The 27,714-nt window shown below is 33.2% G+C and overlaps 3 protein-coding genes across 4 annotated transcripts in view; 2 read left to right on the top strand and 1 right to left on the bottom strand.

Annotated features, from left to right (window-relative positions):
- Positions 1-15,902, bottom strand: part of LOC134691371 (tubulin epsilon chain-like) — a 29,090-nt gene extending 13,188 nt beyond the window's left edge. Inside the window, exons 1-5 of the mRNA XM_063551877.1 lie at positions 15,788-15,902; positions 13,330-13,403; positions 12,397-12,516; positions 11,232-11,347; positions 9,896-10,017 (exon numbers count right to left, since the gene is read on the bottom strand). Of these exons, the coding sequence (XP_063407947.1) occupies positions 9,896-10,017; positions 11,232-11,347; positions 12,397-12,516; positions 13,330-13,403; positions 15,788-15,812 (457 nt within the window). The 5' untranslated portion in view covers positions 15,813-15,902. The remainder of the gene's footprint in view (positions 1-9,895; positions 10,018-11,231; positions 11,348-12,396; positions 12,517-13,329; positions 13,404-15,787) is intronic.
- LOC134691372 (tripartite motif-containing protein 2-like) lies at positions 23-3,967 on the top strand. The gene has a single exon (XM_063551878.1). The coding sequence runs from the start codon at positions 235-237 to the stop codon at positions 1,522-1,524; it is 1,290 nt and encodes a 429-aa protein (XP_063407948.1). The 5' UTR covers positions 23-234; the 3' UTR covers positions 1,525-3,967.
- Positions 15,903-15,978: 76 nt separating the features above from the next.
- On the top strand, positions 15,979-26,878 carry LOC134691369 (ankyrin repeat and protein kinase domain-containing protein 1-like). 2 transcript variants are annotated; one of them, XM_063551875.1, is made up of 4 exons: positions 15,979-16,044; positions 18,107-18,247; positions 24,697-24,795; positions 25,438-26,878. In XM_063551875.1, exons 2-4 carry the CDS (start codon positions 18,115-18,117, stop codon positions 26,559-26,561), a joined length of 1,356 nt encoding a protein of 451 aa, XP_063407945.1. In that variant the 5' UTR covers positions 15,979-16,044; positions 18,107-18,114; the 3' UTR covers positions 26,562-26,878. The 2 variants fall into 2 exon arrangements, with proteins under 2 accessions (XP_063407945.1, XP_063407946.1); XM_063551876.1 differs by lacking the exons at positions 24,697-24,795; positions 25,438-26,878 and adding an exon at positions 18,879-20,116.
- Positions 26,879-27,714: the final 836 nt, after the last annotated feature.

Below are 27,714 nucleotides of genomic sequence, written 5' to 3'. Positions count from 1 at the left end.
TGTAACGGTAAAACATCTATTTACCTCCCTTAATTTTACTTATATTTATAGTATATTGCTATGGCTTATTTGTCAACATGAAATTATATATGAGGATTGTCACCGTTCAAATTATTAAAAGAAGTGTCAAATTTGCAAAAAACATCGCTTAATATTCCTTTACAACAAGACTTCCTCTTATAGGGAGGTTAAAATAACGGCGGAAGTTGAAGCTCATTTCTAAAAACAAACAACATGGCATCTTTCAGTCAGGGACAAACTGTTCCACAGAAAACTTTACGTTCAAAGATAAAAGACGACCATTTAACGTGTGCCATCTGCTTAGGAAATTTTGATCACCCGAAAGCGTTATCATGCTTGCATACTTTCTGTGAAAATTGCATCAGGGGCTATGTATTCGGCAGAAATTTTGACAAAGTTGGCAATTTTCCATGCCCCGAATGTAAGCAAATCATACAGATTCCCGCGGGAGGTGTTGAATCTTTCCCTGATAACTTCCATATCAAAAGTTTGTTGGATGCTCTTTCGACTCCGGCGCGTCCGGCCCCTCCTAGATCAACAACAAACCCAAATTCTGAACATAATAACAGTCAGTATACAGACCAAAGTGGGGCAAGTGGTGATCCGTATCTATACCCAGCACTTCAACGTTCTGACAGCGAGAAAAAAGACTATGTGTTTGTTGAAGGAGATGAAATGATACTAAAGTTTGGACAGTTCGGAGGTACCTTGATAGATTTTCATAAGCCATACGATTTAGCCATTAGTCAAACTGGCCAATACGCAATATCTGATAGAAGTGGCTCAAGAATACTAGTCTTTTCAAATACCGGTATATTACTTAGCAGAATTACTTGTATGAATTGTAAGATAAGTGGACTCACATTTATGCGAGATGGGAATATTCTTGTAGCCGTTGCAAATGCTGGTTCATCTATTATGAGAGTTTATAATATGGATGGGAAACTGTTAGAGGATATTGGAGAATTTTATAGATTCTCTAAACCTAGTGGAATAGCTATAAATAGTAGTCATCAAATAGTTATTTCTGACTTAGAAAGCCACACAATAATGATTTTCACAGACAAAAGAAAATTTTCAACCAAATTTGGAAGTAAAGGTTCTGGAGAGAAAAGGTTTCTTTCGGCAAACTTTATTACCATCAATCAGAAGAATCACATTATTGTTTCTGATTGTGGAAATAACTGCATTCAAGTGTTTGACAATACGGGTGAATTTAAACATAAGTTCGGCATCACAGGTGAAGGTCATGGTCATCTCTCCTGTCCAATGGGAGTTGCAACAGATAGTCACAATAACATTATAGTGGCAGATGCTGGCAATTTCCGAGTAGAAATTTTCGACAAAAAGGGCAGACATATCAAGTGCCTTATTGAAGATACAGACGCAATAGGAAATGAAGCAAAGCCTTTAAACGTAGCAGTGACCCATAACGGGGACATTGCTGTTTTACTTGTCGGTGAACAGTTTGCTGAAGTGAGAGTTTTTAGGTGGAATGGCTGATACATGTAGATGTATTCTGACAACTGACAATCTTTAATTTAAACGAATCAGAAATAAATGTATTAAATTAAAAAAGATATCCTTGATATTGAATAAAATATGTATTAGATTAAAAAGTATTAATAATAAACAATTACATGCATTATATTACAAATGAAAGTATACTTGAATATAAATGTATTTTGTTCAACATAGCATTGTTTTTTATTATACATGTACAAAAAATGTATAAGAAATGTATGAACATGTATGTACCTGTGTACTATTTAAAATCTCCCCCATTCCATTATCATGATTATTTAATTATTTGCATTGCTTAATTATATTGTTGATTCTCCATGCCATGATTGAAATGTATTTTACAATGCAGTGATATTGTTTGCCTTAAATTAGTGGAGAAGAAAGGCTTTTTCCCCTGGAGAAGAATCCCAATTTGAAAAAAAATGGCTTAAAATTATTCACAAAAAGACAATTTTTTTCCCAAACAGTGCTGTCTCAGTAGAAAATGTGCATGAATATAAACTGAAAAACACTTACATGTACTTAAACATTTTTCAAGCCTAAAATAACTATATTCATGATATTTGCAGATTTGAGGGTCTATTTATGTATCATCACTGACAAAATGAGGTCTTATTTTAAAGCAGGGTTTGACTCTTGAAAATGGCTCTGTAAATTGAAGCTTCAGTCAAATTCATGGTTAATTTTAAATTTCCCAATTTGATGAAAATGACGCATATTTTCCCAATAAAAAAGGGTAAGAGGTAGTTTTGAAAAAAGCCAACAATATCACTGCAATGTGTTTACATGATATTAGATTACTAAGCATTATAATTTACACTAACAGAGGTGGATTTAGAGGGGTTTTCAGACCCCCACCCCCACACTTTTGTGGAAAAATTTGGTTGTATATGTAGGGAATCACTGAAGCATGACTGGAGTGGGCCCCCTTTGAGGCAGTCAGTGGGCCCCCTATTACATTTATAAAAGTTTCTGGATCCGCCACTGACTAACTAAAGACAAACAGAGAGCTAACTCTTTATTACATATACATACATGTAAACATGACAAAGATGAGTATTGTTTGTATATCATGTATATATTTCATGTTTTATACACAGTCACTTGAGTGGAGGTTAATTTGTTCCAAATATCATTTCCAAAGAGCTTCTATTGGTTGAATTTTAAATATCTTATGATTGTCATAAAAACATTTGTATGTACTGCAACTAAATACAATGATATGTTATTAAAAGTATTTCATTTGACATGATAATTGTTACTGTGCCATTGATAATAATATTGTACATGTATCACATATCATGCATACATGTACATGTATTCATATGGTATTTGTCCTGTATGTTTATTTATTTTTTCATTGTCTTCTAAAAAAGAGTATCATTAATTTTATATGAACATGATTTACATTTCCCTTATAAAGCTAGGGAACATTTGTGTGGAAGTTGATGAAAAGCTACATGATACATGTATGCATGTATGCATCTATTGCAACATTTTTTTTGACAGTTTACATTACATGTTTCATGTGTATGATAATGTTATACTTTTAACTAACAACTAAATCCCTGGTTGGATATTTTTTGTATTATAACTTTGAGTAAGAAGCCAAAGTACATGTATGTGATTTCACGTCCACTTGATACACATGTTTGTGTAATATTTCAATTCTAGTAGATATGTTTTTCTGTCATTTTTCTGTAAGCCTGTCATTGCATATGACACCTGCCTAGCATACAACCTTTTTTATAACATAATATATTAATTATTAAAGGGTGTTTTTCTGAAATATCTGAGTTTGATTTTTAAACATGTTAAAGCAGAAATTAAAATAAAGTTGAAAGACAGTTGATTAAGAAATGTTGAATGTTGAGTTTTTTCACATCACCAATTTCAAAAACATTTCTTTACCATGTTTACCATATAGCTTTATAATTAGCCATGAACATTTAATATATTAAAACATAATTAATGAATGAAATTTAATAACAGGACACTGTACTCTTTGAAGTTATAAAAATACAGGCATTTTTTTTTTACATTAGTGATTACATATGTTCAGTTGTATAAAATAGATAAATGGCTTATTCTATAATTTTACTCTTTTCATGTTTGTGGAACTTAAACATTGCGAAAAGTTTTATTGCAGTGCATATCCTTTGCAAATAAATTCAAAGTAGGCATTCATTTTTGTGGCATTCATTTCGTTTCTATTGTACATTTGTGCATGAATGGAAATACAATGTTACAGTAATATATCTGTGATATTATGTACAATTTTCCTTAACTTTTGGTGCCTTGGAAATGTTGGAAATACAATGTGATATATTTTCTTACCTTTTTTTCTTACAAACTGTTTGTTGTATTTGTAACAAGTGCCTTCATATATACCATTGTATACAGTGTATATGTTTTTTTTCAGTACTGGTTTAAGTTTTTCTCTTGATTAAAATTAAATACAATCTAGATGGCTTTTTTTTTTATCCCACCATAACGGAGGGGACATTAAGTTTGTCTGGCTGCCTGTACGCCGGAAATAAGTTTCCATCCTCTAACCAAATTGAAATGTCATGAAACTTATACACAATGCTTATTACAACAAAACATAGATTGAGTTTGAATTTTTTGTCATTGAGTTGTGGAAACCCCATCATCAGTCAATCGATCTTGCTGAAAGACTTCTTACAGGTAATCTCTTTATATCAAGTTAGTTAACTAGAAATCTCTACATATAAAAATAAGTAGATGTGGTACGAGTGCCAATGAGACAACTATTTACCAAAGTTCAAATGAAGTGGATGTAAGCAATTAAAGGAAACTAAAAGGCCTTCAACAATGAGAAAACCCATACGGTATTATTGGCAATAAAAGGCCCTGACATGAAAAATATGAAGACAGATAAATAGATAGTGTGTAATTCCAATGGTAAATACTACATGCATATCAGAACAAGAACGTGGTAAACATTACATGACAAGTGCCTGTGATATGTATATAGCTGTATAGTGTGAATAATTTATAAGTCCTTGACCAGACACAGCCATGAGTCAAATCTGCAGCATCATGCATGCACACCAGAAACCCAAGACGGTCACAATATTAAACAAAGGTGCAGGTTCACTGTATTGAGGAATGGGTTGATCAAAAAGGTGAGGTTTCTAGGTGTTGGTACCCACCTTCTTTTTCAACAATTTATTGATTGGATTTGGGACATATACCCCCTCCCTTTTCTTGGGAAAACCCAATTTTTAAAAATGCCAAGAACTGTTTAGACACCTGGATGCAGATGGCACTATGTTATGCTCTAAACAATCTTAGAGTTTTGTATCATTGGAAAGCTGTTTCATTGACATATACCCAGTATACTCCAGCAAAAGGAGGTATGATAGTCCACGGCAATGAGACAACATTCAATCTGAGTTCAAATGAAGTGCATGTAATCAAGTATATTATACCATCATAAGGTTTCAACAATATAAGCAAAACCCAAACCATATAGTCAACAATACAAACCAAATATGGCAGACAGCAAGGAAAAACAATGGGGAAACTATCAACCTTGGACTTGCTCAGGTCAAGGATGTTAACAACAATAGGTCACTCTTCTACCTCATAATTTGATATGTGTTAGCATTGGGGGATCAAAGGGGGAAGGGGTCCTGGGGGCTGGACCCCCCCTTTTTTGGCTGATCAATGCATTTGAATGGGGACATATAGCTGGACCCCCCTTTTTATCCTGGGTTGGGAACCCCCCTTTTTTAAATGGCTGGATCCGCCCCTTGTTAGTGTATTGGGTGTGAACTGTTTATATCATTCTTATTTATGGTCTGAACTGATTTTCATGATGCAAAAGACAGGTTCAATATTTTAATAAAGAGATGTGAATAGATATAGGAAGATGTGGTGTGAGTGACAATGACATAACTCTCCATCCAAATAACAATTTATAAAAGTAAACCATTATAGGTCAATGTCAGTGGTATGATTGCCAATATGATGCAGCTACCAACCGGAGTCAAAAGATTGGGCTCACTGTACGGCCTTTGACAATGAATGTATTCACTGTAATAAGTATTAAGGGTTAAATGACCCAAGCATGACAAAAAATGAAATAATTAAAAATGACATAACCAAATGCTGCATTAATTTAGGCTAAAAAAGAATAATATATGGAAAACAACTGAGTTACTGGCTCATGACTTTGGGTAAGCAATGACAAAATGTTGTGGGTGCACAACCCTACCTGTATACATAATGGTAAACCAGGAAGTGTAACATCACAATATATCCATGAGAACACACTGTAAATCAGTTGGAAAATGTTTGAATCGTGAGATGAGTACAAGAAAAACACAAAGTTGTTATGCCCTGTAGTGGAGGGGGCATGAAGTCTTTTTTCCTTTGTAATGTTTTGTATGTTTATCCCAAAATTGGTTTCAATTCTCTTACTGTAGTATACCTCAACCAAATGATATGAAACAGATACACAATGTGAATTACCACAAAACACAAATCAAGTTAGAATTTTGGTCAGGTCATTTTAACCATACAAGAACTATGCCCCTTTATAAATGGAAAATTGCTGAATTTTTAGTTTCCATTCTCTAATTTAAGTTTTTCTCAACCAAATAATATAAAACTTATATACAATACTTGTTACCAATAAACACAGATCAAGTTTGAATGTTGGTGTTGTCAATTTAACCATTCTAGAGTTACATGAGTTATGCCCTTTTATCATGTTTATAAATGAAAAAAAATAATTAAGTTGTTGTTCTCTAACTTAAGTTGGCCTTAACCAAATGTTATAAAACTTATACACAATACTTATTACTTCAAAACTCAGATCATGTTTGGGTAGATTCACTTTCAGTAATGTCCCTTTTTTACTTTATATGTTAGCAATTTTGGGCATCATCTGTGTCATGGGACACATTCACCATTTATTTATAGATATATTCCATGCACAAGTATTGATATCACAGAAACTATACATGATAATCTAACAATATTATGTAAGTGGATTCATTTCATTGTCCTTAAAACAAAGTATTATCTCAATGACCCACATGATTTTGATTAGTGGACATTTTTAGCATGTTTAGATGATCAACTTTTGTTTTTCACAGTGAGACCACATTTATATCCTAGAAAATGATTACAAACCTACATTATTATTATCAAATAAAATTGAGAATGGAAATGGGGAATGTGTCAAAGAGACAGCAACCCAACTATAGAACAGACAACAGCAGACTACATTATTATTAAATATAGGAGAGAGAGAAAAGACAATACTAGGCTGGTTTACATTCTGTGTACATTGTGTAATTGGATGTCAAAGGAACTGTACTTCTATTGCTGTTCTTCATTTTGAAAAGCGACACGAGTGAGTTATGATGAAATTATGACCATCCATTTATTTTTATTACATAATAACAACTACAAAGGTTTTGAGGATACACCAATTTTACATTAAATAAATATTAACAAAGGCTTCCCTGCAACTACTGCAATTTTTGTACGATTGATAAAATATTACTATGAAGAAAACTGTTAAACAAACAGTTGATCGATTCACTGTTGTTTGTTGGTACCATTTTCTTGAATCACCAAAAAATCGCACAATAATAATAGTACATGCCAAAATTTTTTTTTTTTATCTACCGAAAAGAGAATTAAAAGCAAATAAAAAGTCTGGACACAGCTTTTGTTTTCCCTGTTTGAAGTATTAATTAAGACAGGTCTTTAGACTGCATATCACAGTGTTCCAGCTAGGATTTCAAAAGGGCAGGGTGCCAATCCTGAAAAAGGGCATTTAACGCGCGATATGATAATATGAAAAGGGCATATTTTAATAAAAATATTAATCAAACGGTGTGTTTATTTTTTGAATCACATGTTATACAAGAACAACATCATTAGCCCATATAGAACTCTATCTTTCTACTTTTTAGGCTGAAAAACTTGTCAAGCAGCTTGTCACACAAGTTTTTTTTATCATTGCTTGGCACAGTTGAACTTTATATGCAGTATGTTTTGAAAGGTGACCAGTTTCATTCTGTTTCTATGGTCTGCCACATTTTACAAGTTTCACCTTTCTACCCCTGCTGGCTTAATGGCCATACAGTACAAAACAGCTGTGCTCAGTAAATGCACAATTTTAGAATATATATCAACAGTGAAAAATTGTATCAAAAATAAAGAATACAGAAAAAGATGATCAAGGCACCCTACCAACATTGCTACTAAGACCCTCTTTAACTTTTCCCATAACTCAAAATAAATACCTAAACATATATATTCTTAAGCAAGATGTATGTAGACATATTTTAGAATATGTAAATGGGTTACTCAATGCTAGGAAAAAAATCAGATTGAGTAATCTTTCTTTATTCGGGTGTGCTCCTTCTTTGGAGGATTATAAACAGTACGTAAATATGATGTAAATAGGATCACAATATGGCGGCTGATTTCGTTATTTTCGTATAAAAAATCAAGGCAGTAAATGACAAATACGTCTAAATTTTCTATTTATTTCACGGAAAACAAGTAAAACAATGTCTTCAACGAGTTTATTATGGTTTTGAACTTTCTGTCATTACGTTTCCTCCATGGAACTACGGTAAACATCGCAAATTGTGCCCAAGTTGTTGTACACACATTTCTTCAAAGATGATTGCCGACCGACCGATTCTATTTTAATGAACTAATGTTGATGATCATTAATGACCCATCCGATAAACGGATTACCTATAACAACAGATTATGACACCAGTTGTAACCGTTGATTAGCTTTGGGTCGTAAACAAATCATAAACTTTTCCCCAGGTAAAATTTAGTAATTAGCGTATCATATCAATAAGAACAAATTAATATACAATCGATCTTAAAAAAGGCAGGGCGCCCTGGGAACTGTAAAAAGGGCACAGGGCGCCACTCGGGAAAGGGTGGGCGCCGCGCCCTCTGAAAACAGCCTAGCTGGAACACTGTTATCAGAAAATGTCAGTTTTATTAAGCAAACTATATCGAACATTCTCATTGCAATCAAGAAATCTTTAAAATGTATTAATTGAGATTTCTGCCAAAAACATTTGAATAAAATGTCATAGATTATAACATATTTGGAAATATTGTCTAGCCCTTTTTAAAATTACCCAGTAAACAATTTCCTAGACTAAATCTCCATTATTTTTTTGTTTTTTTAAATGAGAAGTTTCATTGAATGGATACAGATACACAATGTGTAAACATGTGGTCAGTCCCCTTCAGCGTCCAGCACCAATGATATGGTATTAAACATTACATAATTCTTATGTTTACTGCTATGAAAAAATAAATGTCTTAAAATATGACCAAATATAAAATAAACTGTACAGCAAGGTAAAAAAGACACTGAAAGTATAAGTCAATTTTTTTGTGAAAAAAGGGAGACAATCGAAAAAGGAATTTCTAAACAGATTTGCAGTAAATTCAGCCAAGCATTACTTTTGCTGGTGTTATGTGATTCACTGTGAAAGAGGGTGATTGCTGGAGACTAAACATGATAAAACTCTGATTTAAGACTCTGTTCATTTACACATAGAGTGGTTGAAGATAATGGATAGCTGTTTAAGGTGGTACCTAACACTACAGGGAGATAACTCTGTAAAATCAGATAATCATTTTAATTATGTTGTGCTGTAAAGGGAATATTAAGCCTTTCAATGATTAAAATTGGTGTTTGGCAAACTGCTATATAACCAGTGTATTTTTTCTGATAAAATGGTTGGTTCAAAACTTTTGAAATTTCTATAACTTTGTTGAAATTTAAACCAGCCAAATTAATTTTAGTGAAAGTGTTGGGTACCACCTCAACATCCACTGCCAAATCAAATCAACATGACAAGAACATGATACCCGAATCCAATATGAATATTAACCTTGCTTTGTATGATACCATCACACTAGCCCTTGTTTCGCTTGCTAGTTCACAAGGTAATAGTCTGTAGGAAGATGTGTTACAATTTTTCTACGCATTGTTCTGACTAAACCCAAACCAACCAGTCTTTGCTCTTACTGCTTAATAATGCATGCTTAGTGGAGAGGAAGCAAATACCAATTTTAAAGTTTTTGGTTTGACCTGACCAGGGTTGGAACCAGCAACCTCCAGCACTTGAGGTAAACAGGAGACCAAAAAGGCATTCTATCTCATAAGGAAAATACAGTTCAGAAATAATCACTGTCAAATTAATTGATTTGTGTTCAACGTCACATTTCACTATATCCTTAAGGAGGAAAATTTACTGTAATTATTAGAATCAAATCACCTTGTGTGTTGTAAATTATAGTATTAAGTTAAATATGTTACCTCCGCCCATGGAATGTAGAATAAAGAAACACTGTAGACAGTCACAGAACTCAGCAGCTCTCCTAATAACATCAGATAACTGTTCTCTATACTGTGCGCCATACATCTTATGTCCTACAGCCCTAAATATAACAAAATAACATCAGATAACTGTTCTCTATATTGTGTACCATATATCTTATGTCCAACAGCCCTAAATATAATTAGTGAAAACAAATTTAAACCTCTAAATTAAAAGTTATCTCCAATATTTTTGAAGCAGATTAAACCAAATCAATTAAATATATCATAGAATTTAAGTGATTTGTAATTATCAACTTCCCTAACTTTGTGATGAATATTATGGTACAGCAATACCATTTGGAAACTTTAAAAAATACATTATATATTACTTTTTAATTACAATATAAAAAAGAAGATGCGGCACAATTGCCAATGAGACATCTCTCTACACGAGACCAAAATGACAAAGAAATTAACGACTATAGGTCACTGTACTGCCTTCAACAATGAACAAAGCCCATACCATATAGTCAGCTATAAAAGGCCACGAAATAACAATGTAAAGCAATTCAAACCAGAAAAAAAAGCGGTCTTATTTATTTCTAAACAATGAACGCTCAATGTCCATATTGTTTTTAAATGGGTTATCTCCCATATATTTAATTGGCATTATTTCTAATTTAAATTCAACTGTTTTGAGAGGTGGAAATTTGAACTGATGAAATAAAAGGATTCCTGCATAAATGTGACTGGATGAATACTTGAATTGTTTTAACTTGCAATATAATGTATATAATGTATGTTGCAGGGAATTATTTTAATTAAACAAAAAAAGCATGCATAAAAGATTTATAAGTCTTGTCCGTTTTTTTTAACTTAATTTCTTACAGATTGTTGTATAAATGAATTTGACATTTTCCAAAATCATGATAATGCAGACTTCATTAAAAAAAAATATGTTTAGCTCAGACCAGATTCTATTGAAAATATTTACAACACTGCACTGATTAGCCAAGAGTTAGCTGTTAGCTAAAGACCATAATTTATCCTGATACAGTGAATTCATGTACAATTTCATGGATTTGTTGGATGACAATTTTCTTGGATTTCTCAGGGTTTTGATGGACCATGAAATTAACTGTATAATGAAAAACAAATTTTCTATAAATGTCTATATGCAGACTTCAGCAAAACCACGAAATCAAATATCCACAAGTTTTCCTCAATCCAAAGAAAATTGGTACCCTGGCAAAAAAAGGAATGCACAGTTCATTATACAACATAGAAAAGGGTTTTAAAACTTATTTAATAAAAGACCTATAAATTATTTTACCAATTATTTCCACAACCAGACACATCAGTTATCAACTGCTGAAAGTCGAACACTTCTCTTAATGGTCCCTTCATCATTTCACTGACAACCCCCTCTTCCATATCAACCAAAACAGCCTGCAACAGACAAAATGATTGGTTATATTATACATCTTTTATCACATGACTGAAAACACCATCTATCAGATCAAACAAAAACAATTTGTAAAAGTCAAAATAACGTATTCCAATGTCATAATGTATGATCATAATTTTTGCAGTTTTGACATATCACATGTAGCAGGCAAAAACAGTCTGTATTGATGTGAATTCTTTCTGTAATTTTTATAATTAGGTTGAAGGAGTTTCTTGCTGCATTGAAGATTTATTGATGGCCTTTGGTTGTTGTCTGATCCTTGGTCGGGTCATCATTGTCTCTTTGATACATTCCCCATTTCCATTCTCAATTTTTTATGGTTTTGTATACAGATAAGAATGTGATTTTAAAAATACATTATTGAAAATATATTGATTGGTCTTTTCAGATTTCCTATGTAAGTAATAATTTTAAGACAAAACCTGACCACATTCTGTATGTGCCTGTCCAAAGTCCGGAATCTGTAATGCAGTTGTTGTTGTTTGCTTCTGTATATCATATTTGTTATGTTGATTATTGTTCTGTATAGATATCAGGCTATTAGTCTCGTTTGTATATAGATTAACATTTGCCATTTCAGAGTATTTTCAGAGGATTACTATGCAGTATGGGTTTTGATTATAATTGTTCACTTATGTCTCTAGTGAAGAGCTGTTTCATTAGCAATCAAATATTGTTTTAATGTCAGAAAAGTAATGAGATTGCTGTTCTACTGAGTAACCCATACTTTTTGGTTCATATTCTACATAGTTTTGGTACATAAAATCTCCTTCTAATAAAAAATACCAAAATAGCATAGATAGAAATATTGAATATATATACCTTGTATATTTACTTAATATTTTAATCTAAAGGTAAAATCATGATAAATGAGGTGCATTTTAAAAATTTTCTTTTACATTAATTTTAACATTTATATCAGACATACAATTTGGGTCTAAAGGTGAATGAAGGTAGCTGTCCAAGAACAGCAGTTCTAACACAATGGGAGACAACTCAAGTTAACCGAAAATGAATAATTTATACAAACTCTAGCTTTGAGTGCTTTAATCTTTCCTTTACCACTACCCATTGGTATGTTGGCTGGATCATCATATCGTGAATCAACATTTCTGAAAAAGCTGCTTAATGATTCATCATAATTACCACTCTACAATAAAACAAAAATAAATTCAATGTAGACATTTTGTTTTCCATGGACTTCATTTGTTTGTTGTTCGTTGCTGTATATCACATTTTTTAAAGTCTTGTTTTGTTAATAAATCAGGCTTTCTGTTTTCTTTTTTTTTTAATTATTTTTACATTGATCATGTCTATGATTTTTTTTATCTTGCTATATGCATAAGGCCTAAAATAAAATATTGTTTGTTTCCCCAATCCTAACCGACCCTGCAAAAACGGTGCTACTCATGAAATTTTATATCAAAACTAAGTGGAAAATTATTTTATTCATTCATGATTTTCATGCTTGCGACATCGTCCAATATTGTTCAAGCTTTTTGGAAAAAAATAAAATAATTCCCTACCTACCTACCCACATCTTGCTTGGCAGGGTCGGGATTGGGGAAACACACAATATATTAATTTAGGCCTAATTATATATGTGGTATGGGTTTTCATTATTGTCGAATGCTGTATGGTACACTATAGATGACAACTTCTATGTCAGTTGGTCTCATTGCAAATAATACAAAATATTCTTATTTTCATAATGCAAACATGGTAGACGAACATTAAACCTCCAATTTATGTTTAAGTGTTCAAAAAATACAAATTTCATATATACAGAACTATCAAATGAATTAAAATAAGATACATTTATTATATGTATCCATGAAATTAACATCCTGTTTGCAACTTAGTATAGTAAAATAAAAAAGTTTGTGCTAAAATATCTGAATTAACTTTGATCTGCCATTCAATTAAGGTACTATGCATTAAATTAAAAACAAATATATGAGACCTTGTTGACAGCTGCATGCTCTCTTAATGCAAGATCCCAGAATCTACAACCAATCTGATTTCCACATTGTCCAACTGTAAAAATAGAAAACATTGATCATGTATTCATGTTGATGTCATGCATGTATGTCAAATTCAAAATACAGTTAAAATTAATTATCTGAGGCCTAAAAAAAAAAGATATGTGTTTCTGGTAACATCATTTTGAAAAATAGGGTCGGTATACATGGTATAGGTCGGAATTCTTTTTTTTTTTTCCAAGTCTGGGTCCATAATTAGTTTGAAAAACAGGAAGTGCACCATTTGCAATGTTTTTGAAGCACCTGCTGTGCAAATTTCTTGGATTTTAACCTATCATGCCTATTTGGAATACCTGTTGACATTCAATTCAATTCAATTCAATATTTTATTGGAAAGAGCACAATAGAGGCGTGATCCAAATACAGACAATTATAATATTAAAACAACATATAAATGAAATAAAGATTCATGTAACAAGTCATGAGCCAATTCTATGTATACAAATACATTATAGACTGATATTGATACTGTAGACTTATATTTCAGTATTATTATAGATTTTCGTATATTTACTTAAAACACACAATACAAGATATGTATATATATATATATGTATATGCACAAACTACTGTAAAAGATTATTATCTGATGAAACAGTATGGTGGTCTCTCAAATCAAGAGCTTCTTCAATATACATACAAATAGATTTTAATTCCTTTTCAGACATAGGATTTAACATTTTGGTAAAATTTTTATCCAAATTATTTAAAATAATATCATTTATTTTATATTTAGATCTAATGTTTTAGGGGGTTGTGGTACCAACAGTATAGCAACATGAGCAATAAAAGTCCAAAAATTGGCAAATAAAAAGTATTTTTGTTGTTTTGGGACAATAACTTGAAAGTGTATGGATCTTTTTAAATTTGTACCACAAAGTTCCACATCACAACAGGAAGGCTGGAATTGAGTCTGGGGGTAATCTTCCTAAACTTTAAGGTATAAGGGGCCAAAACAAGCATCTTTCTACTATTAATAAAATGTTTTAATGGCTTTCTATGCAAGTAGAAGCAAGATAGAAAAAAATATTATGTCTTTTAACAGAAGCCTGTGTCAAAAACAGGGTCGGTTGATACAATTTTTAAAAAAAGTTTTGGATGATCCAATTAAAAAATTAGGGTCAGGGCTAAAAAACAGGGTCGGTTGGGTTACCGGAAATTCGGATTTCTTTTCTCGGCCTGATTGTCAGTAGACATGGTAGATACAAACAATTTCATCAACTCAAGTATTTACTTTTTATTATTTCTCTCTACATGCTCTAAAATGTCTAAAGCCTGCAATGTTTAATAAACAACAAAAAAAAGGAGTATAAAACATGTAAAACATACCAACATCACCCCTCTTTCAGGCACAAAATTTAACTTTTAATATCTTTATGTTTTTGATTTTATTTCAATCAAACAGAGGTTTTATACGAGCGCTAACATTTTTTTTTGCAATTATTTGTATATTGGTATATGATCATGAGGATTATGTCATTGTCAGCTTCGTCCAAAGGCACATTTGGTTTTCAGACAATAACTTAGTTTATTAAAGTGAATGGATCTCTATGAAATTTTTTCCGGAACCTTCAATACCACATTTAGAAAAGTTGGGATTGATTTTGGGGGTTGTGGTACCAACAGTATAGCAACATGAGCAATAAAAGTCCAAAAATTGGCAAATAAAAAGTATTTTTGTTGTTTTGGGACAATAACTTGAAAGTGTATGGATCTTTTTAAATTTGTACCACAAAGTTCCACATCACAACAGGAAGGCTGGAATTGAGTCTGGGGGTAATCGTCCTAAACTTTAAGGTATAAGGGGCCAAAAACAAGCATCTTTCTAGTTTCCTGACAATAGATTGTGTTTATGAAAACCATTTATCTATTAATGTATATTTGTACAGATGGCTTCAGCATGCACAAAAAAAGCTGGGTAGGGTTTGTGGTGCTTAATCTTCAATGTGGGTCTCATTGGGGTCTAAGCATATTATTGTGTTGTGAAAATGGGAAATAAGGCCTTGCAGGACCCTGAAAATGACCAAAAAATAAGAATTGGTTACTTACATAGTGTAAGCGGGATACGGGAATCGGACAAAACCGTAAGCGGGATCGGAACCCCCCAATGAGACCCCCTTCAATTGGTGTGTGTATTGCTTAGATGGACTTATTGCACAGCCACTTGTTTCTATCCATACGAAGGTCGACTATCCATTTATATGGATAGTCGACCTTCATAAATGGATAGTCGACCTACGTATGGATAGAAACAGGTGCCTGTGACTTATTGACTATTTTGGCTTGTTATTTGAAAGATAAGTTGGTGTTGTAACTTGTATGCCTTTTGTTTCCTTGTTCTTTTTTTATTATTAGTTTCAAAATGTTAAATTATTTTACCTTGAACAACAATAGATTGTGTCATTGTGATTCATGTCTATATAACTGCAAACAAAATTGTGTTCAAATATTTTTCATCGTCAAAGAAGCTATGCTGGTTAATTTACAGCTTAATTCACAATGGATTACTATCGTGTAATTAAACGTTTATAAGATCAAATAGTAGAAAATAAATAAAAAACAAAAACGGAGAATGCTATGATATTTCTCTCCGGAACATAAACTGTGGGTGCAGCCGCTTCGGGGTTTTATATCAGGTTTGTAAGCTAATTATTGGAATAATTAAACACATTTGTGTTTAATTAGTGACTGGTTTAAACTCTTTCAAAAATCTATTGATTCGGGCATACACGGATCATCTATCAAGAAAACCAAACAAGGAAATGTCAAACAATCAAATAGATGCAGTACTATGCTAATCGATTTTCTGCTTTCATGCGAATGTTTTTCCCCGAGGATACACATGTATACATCCTACTTTGCGTTAATCCTTTAGTCACGTTTAGTAGCATTCATGATTAATTTTGTATGGTAATAATAATTTTAGTGAGATTTCAGCATGTTCAGTATTTTTGTTGAGGGATTAAAATTTTTATTGTAAATATGACATTTGAGATGAGGGGAGGAAATGATAAGGGGGGGGGGGGGGCTCATGATACGATCGACTGAGACCACAGGCACTTGTCTTATAATATTTCTCCTAGAACATTATGCCTGTGTTGATTGCTTAATTGTTATGCTGAAGACGGGTTGCTGGTAATCATATGGATAAAAAAAATGGGTGGTGGGATATAGGGCTAAAATAATATAGGATCTGTGATCATCTGTGAAATGAAAAAGCAAGGCACGTATAGCAACCCTATCCATGTCACTCCTTCTTTGAAGAAATATATCCGTTGCCATGGGGTTTCTTTACGTATCTTTTTCCCCTTCAAATTTCTGAACTAAGGTAAAATATTGTGACCTTTTTTAAAATTGATGAACTTTTCATTTTCACTGTTATGATCTTAAGTACTATCTTTTGTTAAGTGCAAAATGCATTTCAAATTTTATTTCTATTAGAGTAAGAGAGTTGGAGGACTATATGTTGACAACAATTCGGTGGTAGAAATGTGGTTATGCTACTAATTACATTTTCCTGTTTTATGGGGGCTGAATCCGTGCCTGAAATCACTAAATCTTATCAATCAAGTTGATTTATTGTGATCGTGTCAAAGAGGGGTGGAAGATACCAGAGGGACATTCAAACTCTTAGATTGAAAATACAAAGACAACACCATGGCTAAAAAAGAAAAAGACAAACAGACAAATAGTAATCTGATGTACAGTAGTTGTCGTTTGTTTATGTAATTAACATGCACGTGTTTCTCGTTTCTCGTTTTTTTTTTTATTATATCAGATTCTTTATAGATTAGACCGTTGGTTTTCTGTTTGAATTGTTTTACACGTCTAGTACTTTTGGGGTCCTTTAAAGCTTGTTGATCGGTGTGAGCCAAGGCTCCATGTTGAAGGCCGTTCATTGGCCTATATTGGTTTACTTTTATAAATTGTTATTTGGATGGAGAGTTGTCTCATTGGCACTCATACCGCATCTTACTATATCTAAAAAGTAGTACACAAGACACAACACAGAAAACTTAAGACTTACTTTTAAAAGCTACACGAACCCCACAAAAAACTGGAGGTGAGCTCAGGTGCTCCGAATGGACCCTACTCCACATGTGGCACCCGTCGTGTTGCTCGTGTTTTTAAAACCCCAGATTAGTCTTAATTCGGTAGGTCTTATTCGTCTCAACGCGATCTATTGGGTTTTGTATTAAGGTTAATCGAGTTAATAATTGGCAATCATGCATAGTCGAATCAATCTTATAATGATCGAGACCGGGTTTGTACTTCTTTAAATTTAGGCGATTGAGTTGATATTTGTTAATCTATCGTAAATTATCGTATCTATCGTTATGCCAGATGGTTTACAATTTTTATTGAGTTGATATTTGGCAATAAAGCGTGAACAACCGTATCTATCGTAATGACTGAAGGTTTGTAATTTCTATTGAGTTGATAATTGGTCATCATGCAATTGTCATCAGTTATATATATCAATCTTTACACGGCGGCAAATTTTAAACTCCATATATATTTTAAAAACGGCATATTTGTTGAAATCCATTTTTTTAAAGAGTTTTTTTTAAATGTTAGTCCTTTCGAAAACGATGATAGCTTCACCTCTTGACCTTTATTTTACCAGTAAGCATAACCATTACAAATAATAAAACGAAAATGTATGTTTTTGTTTTAAACATTTTCTTATGATTCCAGTTATCTCTATGATGGACAATCAGACCAATAACAACAAACTCGATCTTCCACCAGCACCAGCTGTCCCGGCATTACGACAAAGAGAAAACGATGAAGACATCATGGCTATGTTAGAAGCCAGAGTAGATCCTGTACAAGAAGGTAAACTTCTACAAATAACGAATTGAACTAACGAACATTGTTTGTAATGTTGGATTCCTTTTTCAATAACATACACACAACATCTCCTTTATCAATATTGGACACATTATCAGCCCGTTAAATGCATGTCATGCAATTGCGTGATATATTGCAAAAGAAATTTGCTTTTTTGTTTATTTTTGTTTTTTTGGAATTTTGTGCTTGTAGTTCTATATTTTATTGATTTAAAAAAAAACAATTCTAGAAGAAGTTCTAGACTGAAAAGAAGAACAATGTGTTTATACTGAAGGACATGTAGCTACGATTTGCAGTAATTCATACTTTACAGTAAAAGATGGTGACGCACTTTCCGTATAGACACATCACTGTGGTCCGTTTCACAAAAAAAGTCTTATTACTTATTAATAAGCAGGTCTGTTGGTCATTAGTATACCAAATATATAGTTAATGACTTACTATCAACTTTCGTCTTTAGATATTTTTGTGAAACTGATCACAGTAAATTTTATTTCTGAGAGTGTTCTAATATTTCAAAACTTGTATGTGCCATGCAGTGTAATATATTGCAATGCGAATTTCATCGGTATTCCAGACCCTTATGTAATACACTCGACTTATTTTACTTCTATAGAGAGGATGAGACAAAAGGCGATGCAGTTTGCTCTGGTGGGTGCAGTCGAGAAACGAGACAGTCAAAAGGTGAAACAATTGATCGAAGACGGCGTTAATATTGATGCTCAGATAATGTACACGAAAACCCCATTGACACACTCAATCGAATTAAAACACGGGGACATAGCAATACTTATACTTGAAAATGGATGTGATCCGAAACTTACTGTCAATCACTTTCCTTACTTTCAACCAATCCATATCGCAGCTAGAGAAGATTTGTCCGAGGTTGTGGATAAATTGATCGAGTTGCATGTTGATGTGGATGCTTGTGACACGGACAAGATGACACCTTTGATTTTGGCGAGTTATTACGGTCGAACCAATGTAGTTAATCAATTGATAAAAAACGGCGCAGATATTAACTTTCAAGATAGTTGTGACAGAACACCGCTCCATCGAGCAGTCGAGAGTGACTCGATCGAGGTAATAGAAATGTTAATATGGAATAAGGCTGACATGAATATAACCGACCAGAAAGGATGGACACCGTTACATTTAGCACTTGCTTTGAACTATCAAGAAATTGTAAATATTTTATTGGAAAACAGCTGTAATCTTGAAATTTCTGACGTGAATGGTAGAACACCACTCTGTATAGCATGTGACTTTTTAAGCAGGAAAAACTATGACATTATTAGAGCAACACAATTCAGCTATGAAGCAAGGAAAAGGGACTTTATGCAAGGTAGATATTTAAGCCTGTTGCAACTTCCAAAGGAAGATAGAGAAACTCTTTCCATGGTTATGGCACTAATTAATAAAGGTGCTAACATTGATGGAAGTCAAAGCCTTCCAAAAAACGATGGACACCAGAGCCTCCCTATCACCGTAGCTGCAATGGCAGATCATACAGGCACTGTACAGATGCTAATAAATTCAGGAGCATGGATTCCACAAGACTGGCAACCAGTTTCGTCAGTCCATCTTGGATTTAAAATGCACCAGTTGTCAGAATGGATAGAATTTCAAGGTGCTGTTCAGCTGACGTTAAGTTGGCAATGTAAACGGACAATAAGAAAGTTGTTAGCAACAACATGTGAAGATATAGATGCTGCCATTAATAAACTGTCTCTTCCTCCTGCATTGAAGATGTTTTTACGATGAAGAGAGTCCTTATTATTTAGATTTCCGGATCTGATACACTGTTAACATTGTCAAATGCGTACATTGTGATTGGTCGATATCTGTAAAAGCATACATCATGTACATTGTCAACCAATTGTGATAAAGTTGAGGAATTATTTAAATATACATTCGCCATTATTTTCGGATAGATCGAATTTTTCAAAGTGTTGTTTGTTTGATAATTGACCTTGATTTTAACTTCCATGTCTATTATCCTTTTGGAAGAGAAAGTTTAATTGCATGACAGGCAATAAAGCTAAAGACATGTGCCGATATTTTTTTAGTATTCTCGCATGCAATGGTTTAGCAGTTTGCCTTGCGGTTTATTACTATGTAGTAAAAAATGTATGTACACATTTGAAGCAGTATAAACAATATAGTTCTTGAGTGATCGTATTACATAATGTATTAGCTAAATTAAAATTTTCATAGTATCTCTGCCTGTTTTCAGATCAATTTGCCCATATTGTAATTCAAGTGGTTAACTCCAGTTGTATTGGTGACTTGAATCAATTCTATCACAATAAAATGTTAACTTATTCTTACGTTTAGCGCACATAGCTAAAAATGTCACTTCGCGTCCTTGGTCTGTTGTTTCGAAAACTTTTACAAAAATCAACTCCTCTGAAAGCCCTTCACCAAATTTAACGTACCATTGCCATAATATTTTTATGATAGACGTACATGTATATATTTTTAAAACATGTGTCCGATGACCACGCCCGTCAACGAAGATAACCAACATGGCTAAAAATAGAGCACACGGGTTAAGCGTTTTGTCTTTTATTTGAAAATCGCTATGAATAGAGAAAATCTGACAGGAGCAGATGTTCAGAATGCTGAGGGACTAGTATACTAACTATTTATGTATTTACGCCAAAACTGTCTGACAATTTTATATTAGAGTGATCATTGTCCATATATGACAAGTTTTACTACAGATTTTTACCTACAAGTATGATCTTGAAAACTTTAATAGACACTTTTCTAAAATACCATATCTTCCAATGAGCCAAACAAAGCGATATCATCAAGTGACTCCTTATTTTAGTCATTGCCCTTATATGATCATTGTCATTACGTTTTGTGTATTTGCCGTAAATCTTTACAACTACAATAATTACAGATAGATTTTTAAACAGCACAAGTACAAGACGTAATAAATACTAGAAAACACCCGCGAAATCGCGGGCATATACAGCTTGTGAACTGTTGTTGAATGATTTTTTGTTAAAGATATCATGTATTGAGAATTACATAAAAGGTATCTCCCCTTTTCCAAAGTCCGATATTTGTTTCCTTTCTGTTAAATTCCATTATATTCGTGTTTCTGGTTCACGACCACAATTATTCTTCTCCTTTGCTACAATGCTTCTTTTGATAAAGTCTAAATCAAATTAAAATTTTGCACCGTTTCAAACATGAAATAAATGTAACTGTTTATATATAGACCATTATTAGTCTAAAAAATATGCTTCTATGACAATCCTTCAGTGCTTTTTTTAGAGCCTTATTAATATGCCAATGGTAGGATTTGAATCATGTATAAATGACTAATACCGACTAAGGCTAATTTTAGGAGTTGTCGATCGGAGGGGTCCTGATCCCGAAATCCCGGGCTTAAAACCATGAAATCCCGAGATGCAGAATTTAAAGAAATTCATATCCCGAAATCGAAAAATATATTCCCGGATCCCGTAAGTATCAATCCCCAAATCCCGAGCTTAAAAACACCCGATCCTGGCGCCCCGAAAAAGGTCCTGCCTCCCTCTAATCTCTACCTTACTTTCATTTTTGCCAAATCACTATTTTCCCTTTTAACAATAAATCCCTGACATCAAAGTAGTATAATCGTAAACGCGAAAAATATTTGTCCTCTCTAAGGGATATAATAGTTGTGATTTTTGCGATCTAAACACCGTGATAAGGAGAACGCTCTACGATTGGTTGTTCTTGTGTCACATGTTTTACTTATTTTAATATAAGTGCAACTGGTATGACCCCCTGAATAGTAAACATTAAAAAAAACAGTAGACAGAATACAGAGATTCTCTATATTTAAAAAAAGTATAATCGTAGTTTACATGTAGATAAACGCGAACAATAATTGTCCTCTTTAAGGAGGTATAATAGTTGTCGGGTTCTTGCAATGTAAGCACCATGAAATGGAGAACGCTCTGATTGGCTTATCTATTTTCTTTTTTGTTATCTATCATACGATTGGTTGTATTTGCGCATGTTTCAAACAGGAAGTCTTATCGATGACTAAAAGTCATTCTGATGACGGAATCATTTGCGGACTTCTTTTTTGTCGTTTTTCTCCCAAAATAACTCAATTTGAATAATCATAAGAATGGATGACAAATGCGACTATGCATGTTACCTATAGGACACAGAGGCATGATGATTGATTTATTGTGGAAGGAAGAGAAGCGACACCAAAAATGCGGTCTTCTCGTTTAATAGTATAGATATAGGAGGAGGGTTGAGATCTCACAACCATGTTTAACCCCGCCGCATTTTTGCGCCTGTCCCAAGTCAGGAGCCTCTGGCCTTTGTTAGTCTTGTATTATTTTTATATTAGTTTCTTGTGTACAATTTGGAAATTAGTATGGCGTTCATTATCACTGAAATAGTATATATTTGTTGAAGGGCCAGCTGAAGGACGCCTCCGGGTGCGGGAATTTCTCGCTACATTGAAGACCTGTTGGTGACCTTCTGCTGTTGTTTTTTATTAGGTCGGGTTGTTGTCTCTTTGACACATTCCCCATTTCCATTCTCAATTTTACTATAAAAAAATGTGTACCTCGAGCCTCAACAATCAAATAATACTTCAGAAATAATACAATCGAAATGGAGTTATTGCTTTTATTTGTTATCAAAGATTGTATATGGATGGGGTTTGACAGATACAGTTCAGGTCCTTCTTACGGAAGCGTATTAGCGCCACACATTTTTTTTTTTTCCCTATGTTTGCGTTATAACACAAACCTTTGCGTTGTAACGCAAACATAGGGAAAAAAATGTGTGGCGCTAATACGCTTCCGTACCTTCTTGTCATAAGTGTTCAATTGTATAATTAAAAGTTGATATTCTTTTTTGGAGATAGCTTTCATATTTGTGGAAAAATGTATCTTCGTATTTTGGTTATGAAAATTATCTTTCTTTAATTAAGAACTTTGATTTTAGAAGATCTATATATGCAAATTACGTATTTCTGCTCATAAACTTCAAATTGAAGTTGGTCGTTTTTCAAATATTCCACGACATGAAAGAATTTGCAAAACATGTTCCTCTGGTTGTGTTGAAGATGAAATCCATTTTTAACTAACTGTGAAAATTTTAAATCAGATAGAGATGCTCTCTTTGACTTTGTTTGCCAAAAAATTCCAAATTTTTCTATACTTGATAATCAGCATAAATTTATTTATTTATTAAACTGTGAAGACAATCAGGTCCTTAATGCTGTTGGTAAATTTATTAAAGTGAATATGAGTTTGTTATTTTATTGTAACTGTATGTAAAAAATTGTTTGTATCTATGTATCTATGCAAATCAATATTAATTCTTTTTCCTTATTCATGTCTGCTCTGTATGTCCCTTGTGGGCCCTTAATTGGAAATAAAATATGTTTTGTTCTGTTCTGTTCTATACAAATAAGAATTGTACGTGGTATGCTTTCAAATGAGACAACTCGCCACAAGAGGCAAGTGATACAAAAATTAACAAATATAGGTCACCTTTCGGCTATAAAAACAAGGAACATCAGCAAACCCCATACCGCATAGTCAGCTATACAAAGTCCCAAATTGACAATGTATATTTAAAATCAATTCAAACGAGAAAATTCAAGGATCTATTTACGAAAAAAAAAAAAAAAAAAAAAATGAAATTATATACAGAAACAAACGACAAGCAATGAATTACAGGCCTACGACTCTGGACATGCATATGTATAACAGATAGTTTGAAGGCGGTAACTTTCTCCTTACCTGGTAAAGTGGTGATCCAGTTCAACATAAGAACAAATAAAAATCATTTGAACACGGATTAACTGATCGGATATTTACAAAGCAAAACTAATACATATAACAAAACACAGCCCGGAAGCAGAGTACTTATACATCACAGCAACAAGTACAGACCTGAGATTACTAGCAGTTACTGCCAGCTAGTGCAAAGCCAATGTTAACAACTTTATGCATGCATATTTCAGAACCAGGTTCAATCCACCATTTTCTACATAAGGAAATGCCTGTACCAAGTCAGGAATATGACAGTTGTTATCCATTCGTTTGATGTGTTTGGACTTTTGCGCCTTTTGATTTTTGATTTTCCTTTTTGAATTTGCCTCGGAGTTCAGTATTTTTGTGTTTTTACTTTTCTGTTTGTTCAACTGAAACATAAATTGATGTTATCTATTTCACTGGACGAAATACGAACAACACACAATCATTTAACAATGCATCGAGGTCTACATACTATGTCTTTCTCACATCCCTTTGTGTTTTAATTTAATTTTTTTTTCTTTTGATTTTTTTGTTCTCATTGTTTTATCCAGAATATTCAATATTTTTTGAATTGATTTTCATTCGTTTGTTCAAACACCCAAACTGTTTTTCTTTTAATTTTGTATGTGACCATTCAAGACTTGCCGCCTGCTCCAGCTGTACCGGAAGTACCACGATACTCAGACCAAGATGACATCATCGCTGTGCTGAGAGCTCAAAGAGATCGGAAACAAGAAGGTTAACAATTTCTAAATATAACTGAAAGCGAAACATGCGGATATATAGTTCGTGCAAATGAAAATAGCATGCGAATATTTCGTGCAAATATATGGGCATTGAGGAAACATTTAATAGCTTGAGCACTGCATGTTTTCTGAAAAGTTGTCAGAACTGAGTTCGTGCAATTCTAAGAATATTTATATTTTATGTTGCACTATAGGATTGAAATGTCACATCTAAAGACATTGATATGGCAGGAAAAATGAAAACATAAATTGGCATATAACATCTTCCAAAATTTGTTTCTAGCCGTCTCGTCCATTGATTTAAACTATATGTCAAATTTTACAGATCTTCATTTAAAAAAATCCTTGATCCGACCCTGATTTTAAAAAAATTCATTGAAAGCTCTCCACCATTGTAAACGGCCCAACCATACGCTGGCATAATATGTTACTGTGTTTCGAAACATGTGTGTGCGTATACCTCAAAAGATTGTGTTGTTTATTTTGACTGTAAGTGTACATTGCTCTTAATATAAACCTGAAAGTTTCAAGCAGTTTGTTGAAGCCATATGTTATAATTATAAAAACCTTTATTTAATGTGTCACTTTGATAAATCTGAATGTAGAATAAAAAAAACTATTTGTTTTCTTACAGAGAAAATGAAGCAGAAAGCCATGCAGTTTGCCATGGTTGGTGCCATAGAGAAGCAAGACAGTGAAAAACTTCAGCAACTGATACAGGATGGAGTTAATATTGATGCTGAAATAATATTTACCAGAACACCATTAACACATACGATAGAACTTAAACACGAAAACATTGCCATCCAATTAATAGACAATGGTTGCGATCTATATTTACCGGTCGATGAATTTCCGTACCTTCAACCAATTCATCTAGCTGCAAGGGAAAATTTGCCAAACGTTATCAAGAAGCTTATCGAAAACGAGGTTGATCCGAATGTGTGGGATGCCGATCAGATGTCACCGTTGACAATTGCAAGTCACTATGGACATGTAGAAGTAGCTGAATTGCTTATTCTGTCTGGTTGTAATATAAACTTTAGGGACAGTTGTTATAGGACCCCTTTACACCGTGCTGTAGAGGTTGGGTCGATAGAAGTGATTTCGTTGTTATTAAAACACAAAGCTGATATAGATGCAAGCGATATTAAAGGATGGACGCCATTACATTTGGCAGTGGCTTTGGATTATCAAAATATCATCAACCTTCTGATAGACAATAACTGCTCCTTAGATTTTTATGATACCAATGATAAAACTCCATTGTCTATCGCTTGCGATTATCTGAGCAAAAGTAATATCGACATTGTTAGAGCAACACAATTTAGTTATGACGGTCGAACAATAGATTTTCTTCAAGGGAGATATCTTAGTCTTTTGCAACGACCAAGAGAACAAAGAGAATTATTGCAAACCGTCGTGAAACTTATAAACTCCGGTGCTAATGTTGACGGTCATGAATTTCGACCTATCTCTGCTGCTGCCTATGGTGACAATTCCGATACTGTATACCTGTTAATCAATGCCGGTGCCTGGATTCCTCAGGACTGGTTTATGTTCTCTCCTGATGTACAATTAGGTAATAAAATGACACAACTGGTAGACTGGATAAAAGCTCAATATTTGTTACAAATTACTTTACTTGGGCATTGCAAAAGGACGATTAGAAAAATACTGGCAAAACGATGTAACAACATTGATATCGGAATAGAAAGTCTCCCTTTACCCCCTGGAATTAAATCCTTTCTTCGATGAAGACACTCCAGTGATTGACACCCTCAACAATTTAATGCTTGCTATATTATCAATAAGATATTTAATTGAGATGACCAAATTTTATATGGACATTCATTTGTTAACCTGTGTTTGTGATGCCTTTTATTGTAACTGCGCTGCAATGGTGTGCGGTCTCATTACAATACTATCTATATAGATTTTTTTTGTGAGTTCTAATTATTTGATAAGCAATTGACTCCTTCGAAGCAATACACAATAGCTCTGTATGTATAAGTCTTGAGAGTGACCATTAATTTTAAGTTCTTGTCTTAGTTTGTCGGACTGTGTATGACAGAAACATTAAACATTATTCCACAGTTACTATTACCGGTATTACTTCTCTGTATAGTTATCCTCGATAAAATTTAATGAATAATGTAAAGTTTCAAACTAGTCTAGCCTAACCGTGTCTAGCTCATATTATGAATTATACATAAGAGTTATCAGGAACAATCACATGCGACAGGGATATCAATATGGTTACTCTTGGTCTTATTCTTCACCCTTTTTTGTCATGAACATCATGAAGTACTTTCTACTGGAAGTTAAACAACCAACACGCAATCGACTAAGTACATACAAGTCTTTGTTACACCGAGCCGATAAAGATAGAACAGCGTAACTGTACCCGAAACCAAATTGGTATGTCCATCATGAATGTCTTCCAAACAATAGCTCACCAACAAGATTTTATGCATGTATCATTTTCATTTTGCTTATTCTAAAATCGGATTTAAGTTTTACTGTGCGTGGTGTACATGCGAGGTTTAGCGCTATAAATCCAGGTTCAATCCACCATTTTCTACATTTGAAAATGCCTGTACGAGTTAAATATTATGAAAGTTGTTGTCCATTCCTTTGATGTGTTTTGTCATTTGATTTTGCCATTTGATTGGGGACTTTCCGTTTTGAGTTTTCTTCTGAATTCAGTATTTTTGTGATTTTACTTTTTACGTGTAGTTGGCTCATTCGCAATCATACCACATCTACTTATTTTCATAAAGATGCAATAAAAATCTTACAACATATCCATGAACTATAGGAATGAGAGAGTTTGCAATGCAATTTTTCATAATTTTTATATTTCATACTCCTAAAAAAAATGATCAGCACTCATTTTTAACTTATCAAA

This window comes from Mytilus trossulus, chromosome 11 (genome assembly GCF_036588685.1).
Source record: "Mytilus trossulus isolate FHL-02 chromosome 11, PNRI_Mtr1.1.1.hap1, whole genome shotgun sequence".
Taxonomy (NCBI): Eukaryota; Metazoa; Mollusca; class Bivalvia; order Mytilida; family Mytilidae; genus Mytilus; species Mytilus trossulus.
The sequence above is the reverse complement of the archived record's forward strand: the minus strand, read 5'-3'. Positions and strand labels throughout refer to the sequence as shown.

Bases quoted from the DNA above. Each gene is read 5' to 3' on its own strand.
- LOC134691372 (XM_063551878.1), top strand. From the start codon at position 235: ATGGCATCTTTCAGTCAGGGACAAACTGTTCCACAGAAAACTTTACGT.
- LOC134691369 (XM_063551875.1), top strand. From the start codon at position 18,115: ATGATGGACAATCAGACCAATAACAACAAACTCGATCTTCCACCAGCA. The intron at 18,248-24,696 runs GTAAACTTCTAC...TGACCATTCAAG, and splicing joins AGTAGATCCTGTACAAGAAG to ACTTGCCGCCTGCTCCAGCT. The intron at 24,796-25,437 runs GTTAACAATTTC...GTTTTCTTACAG, and splicing joins AAGAGATCGGAAACAAGAAG to AGAAAATGAAGCAGAAAGCC.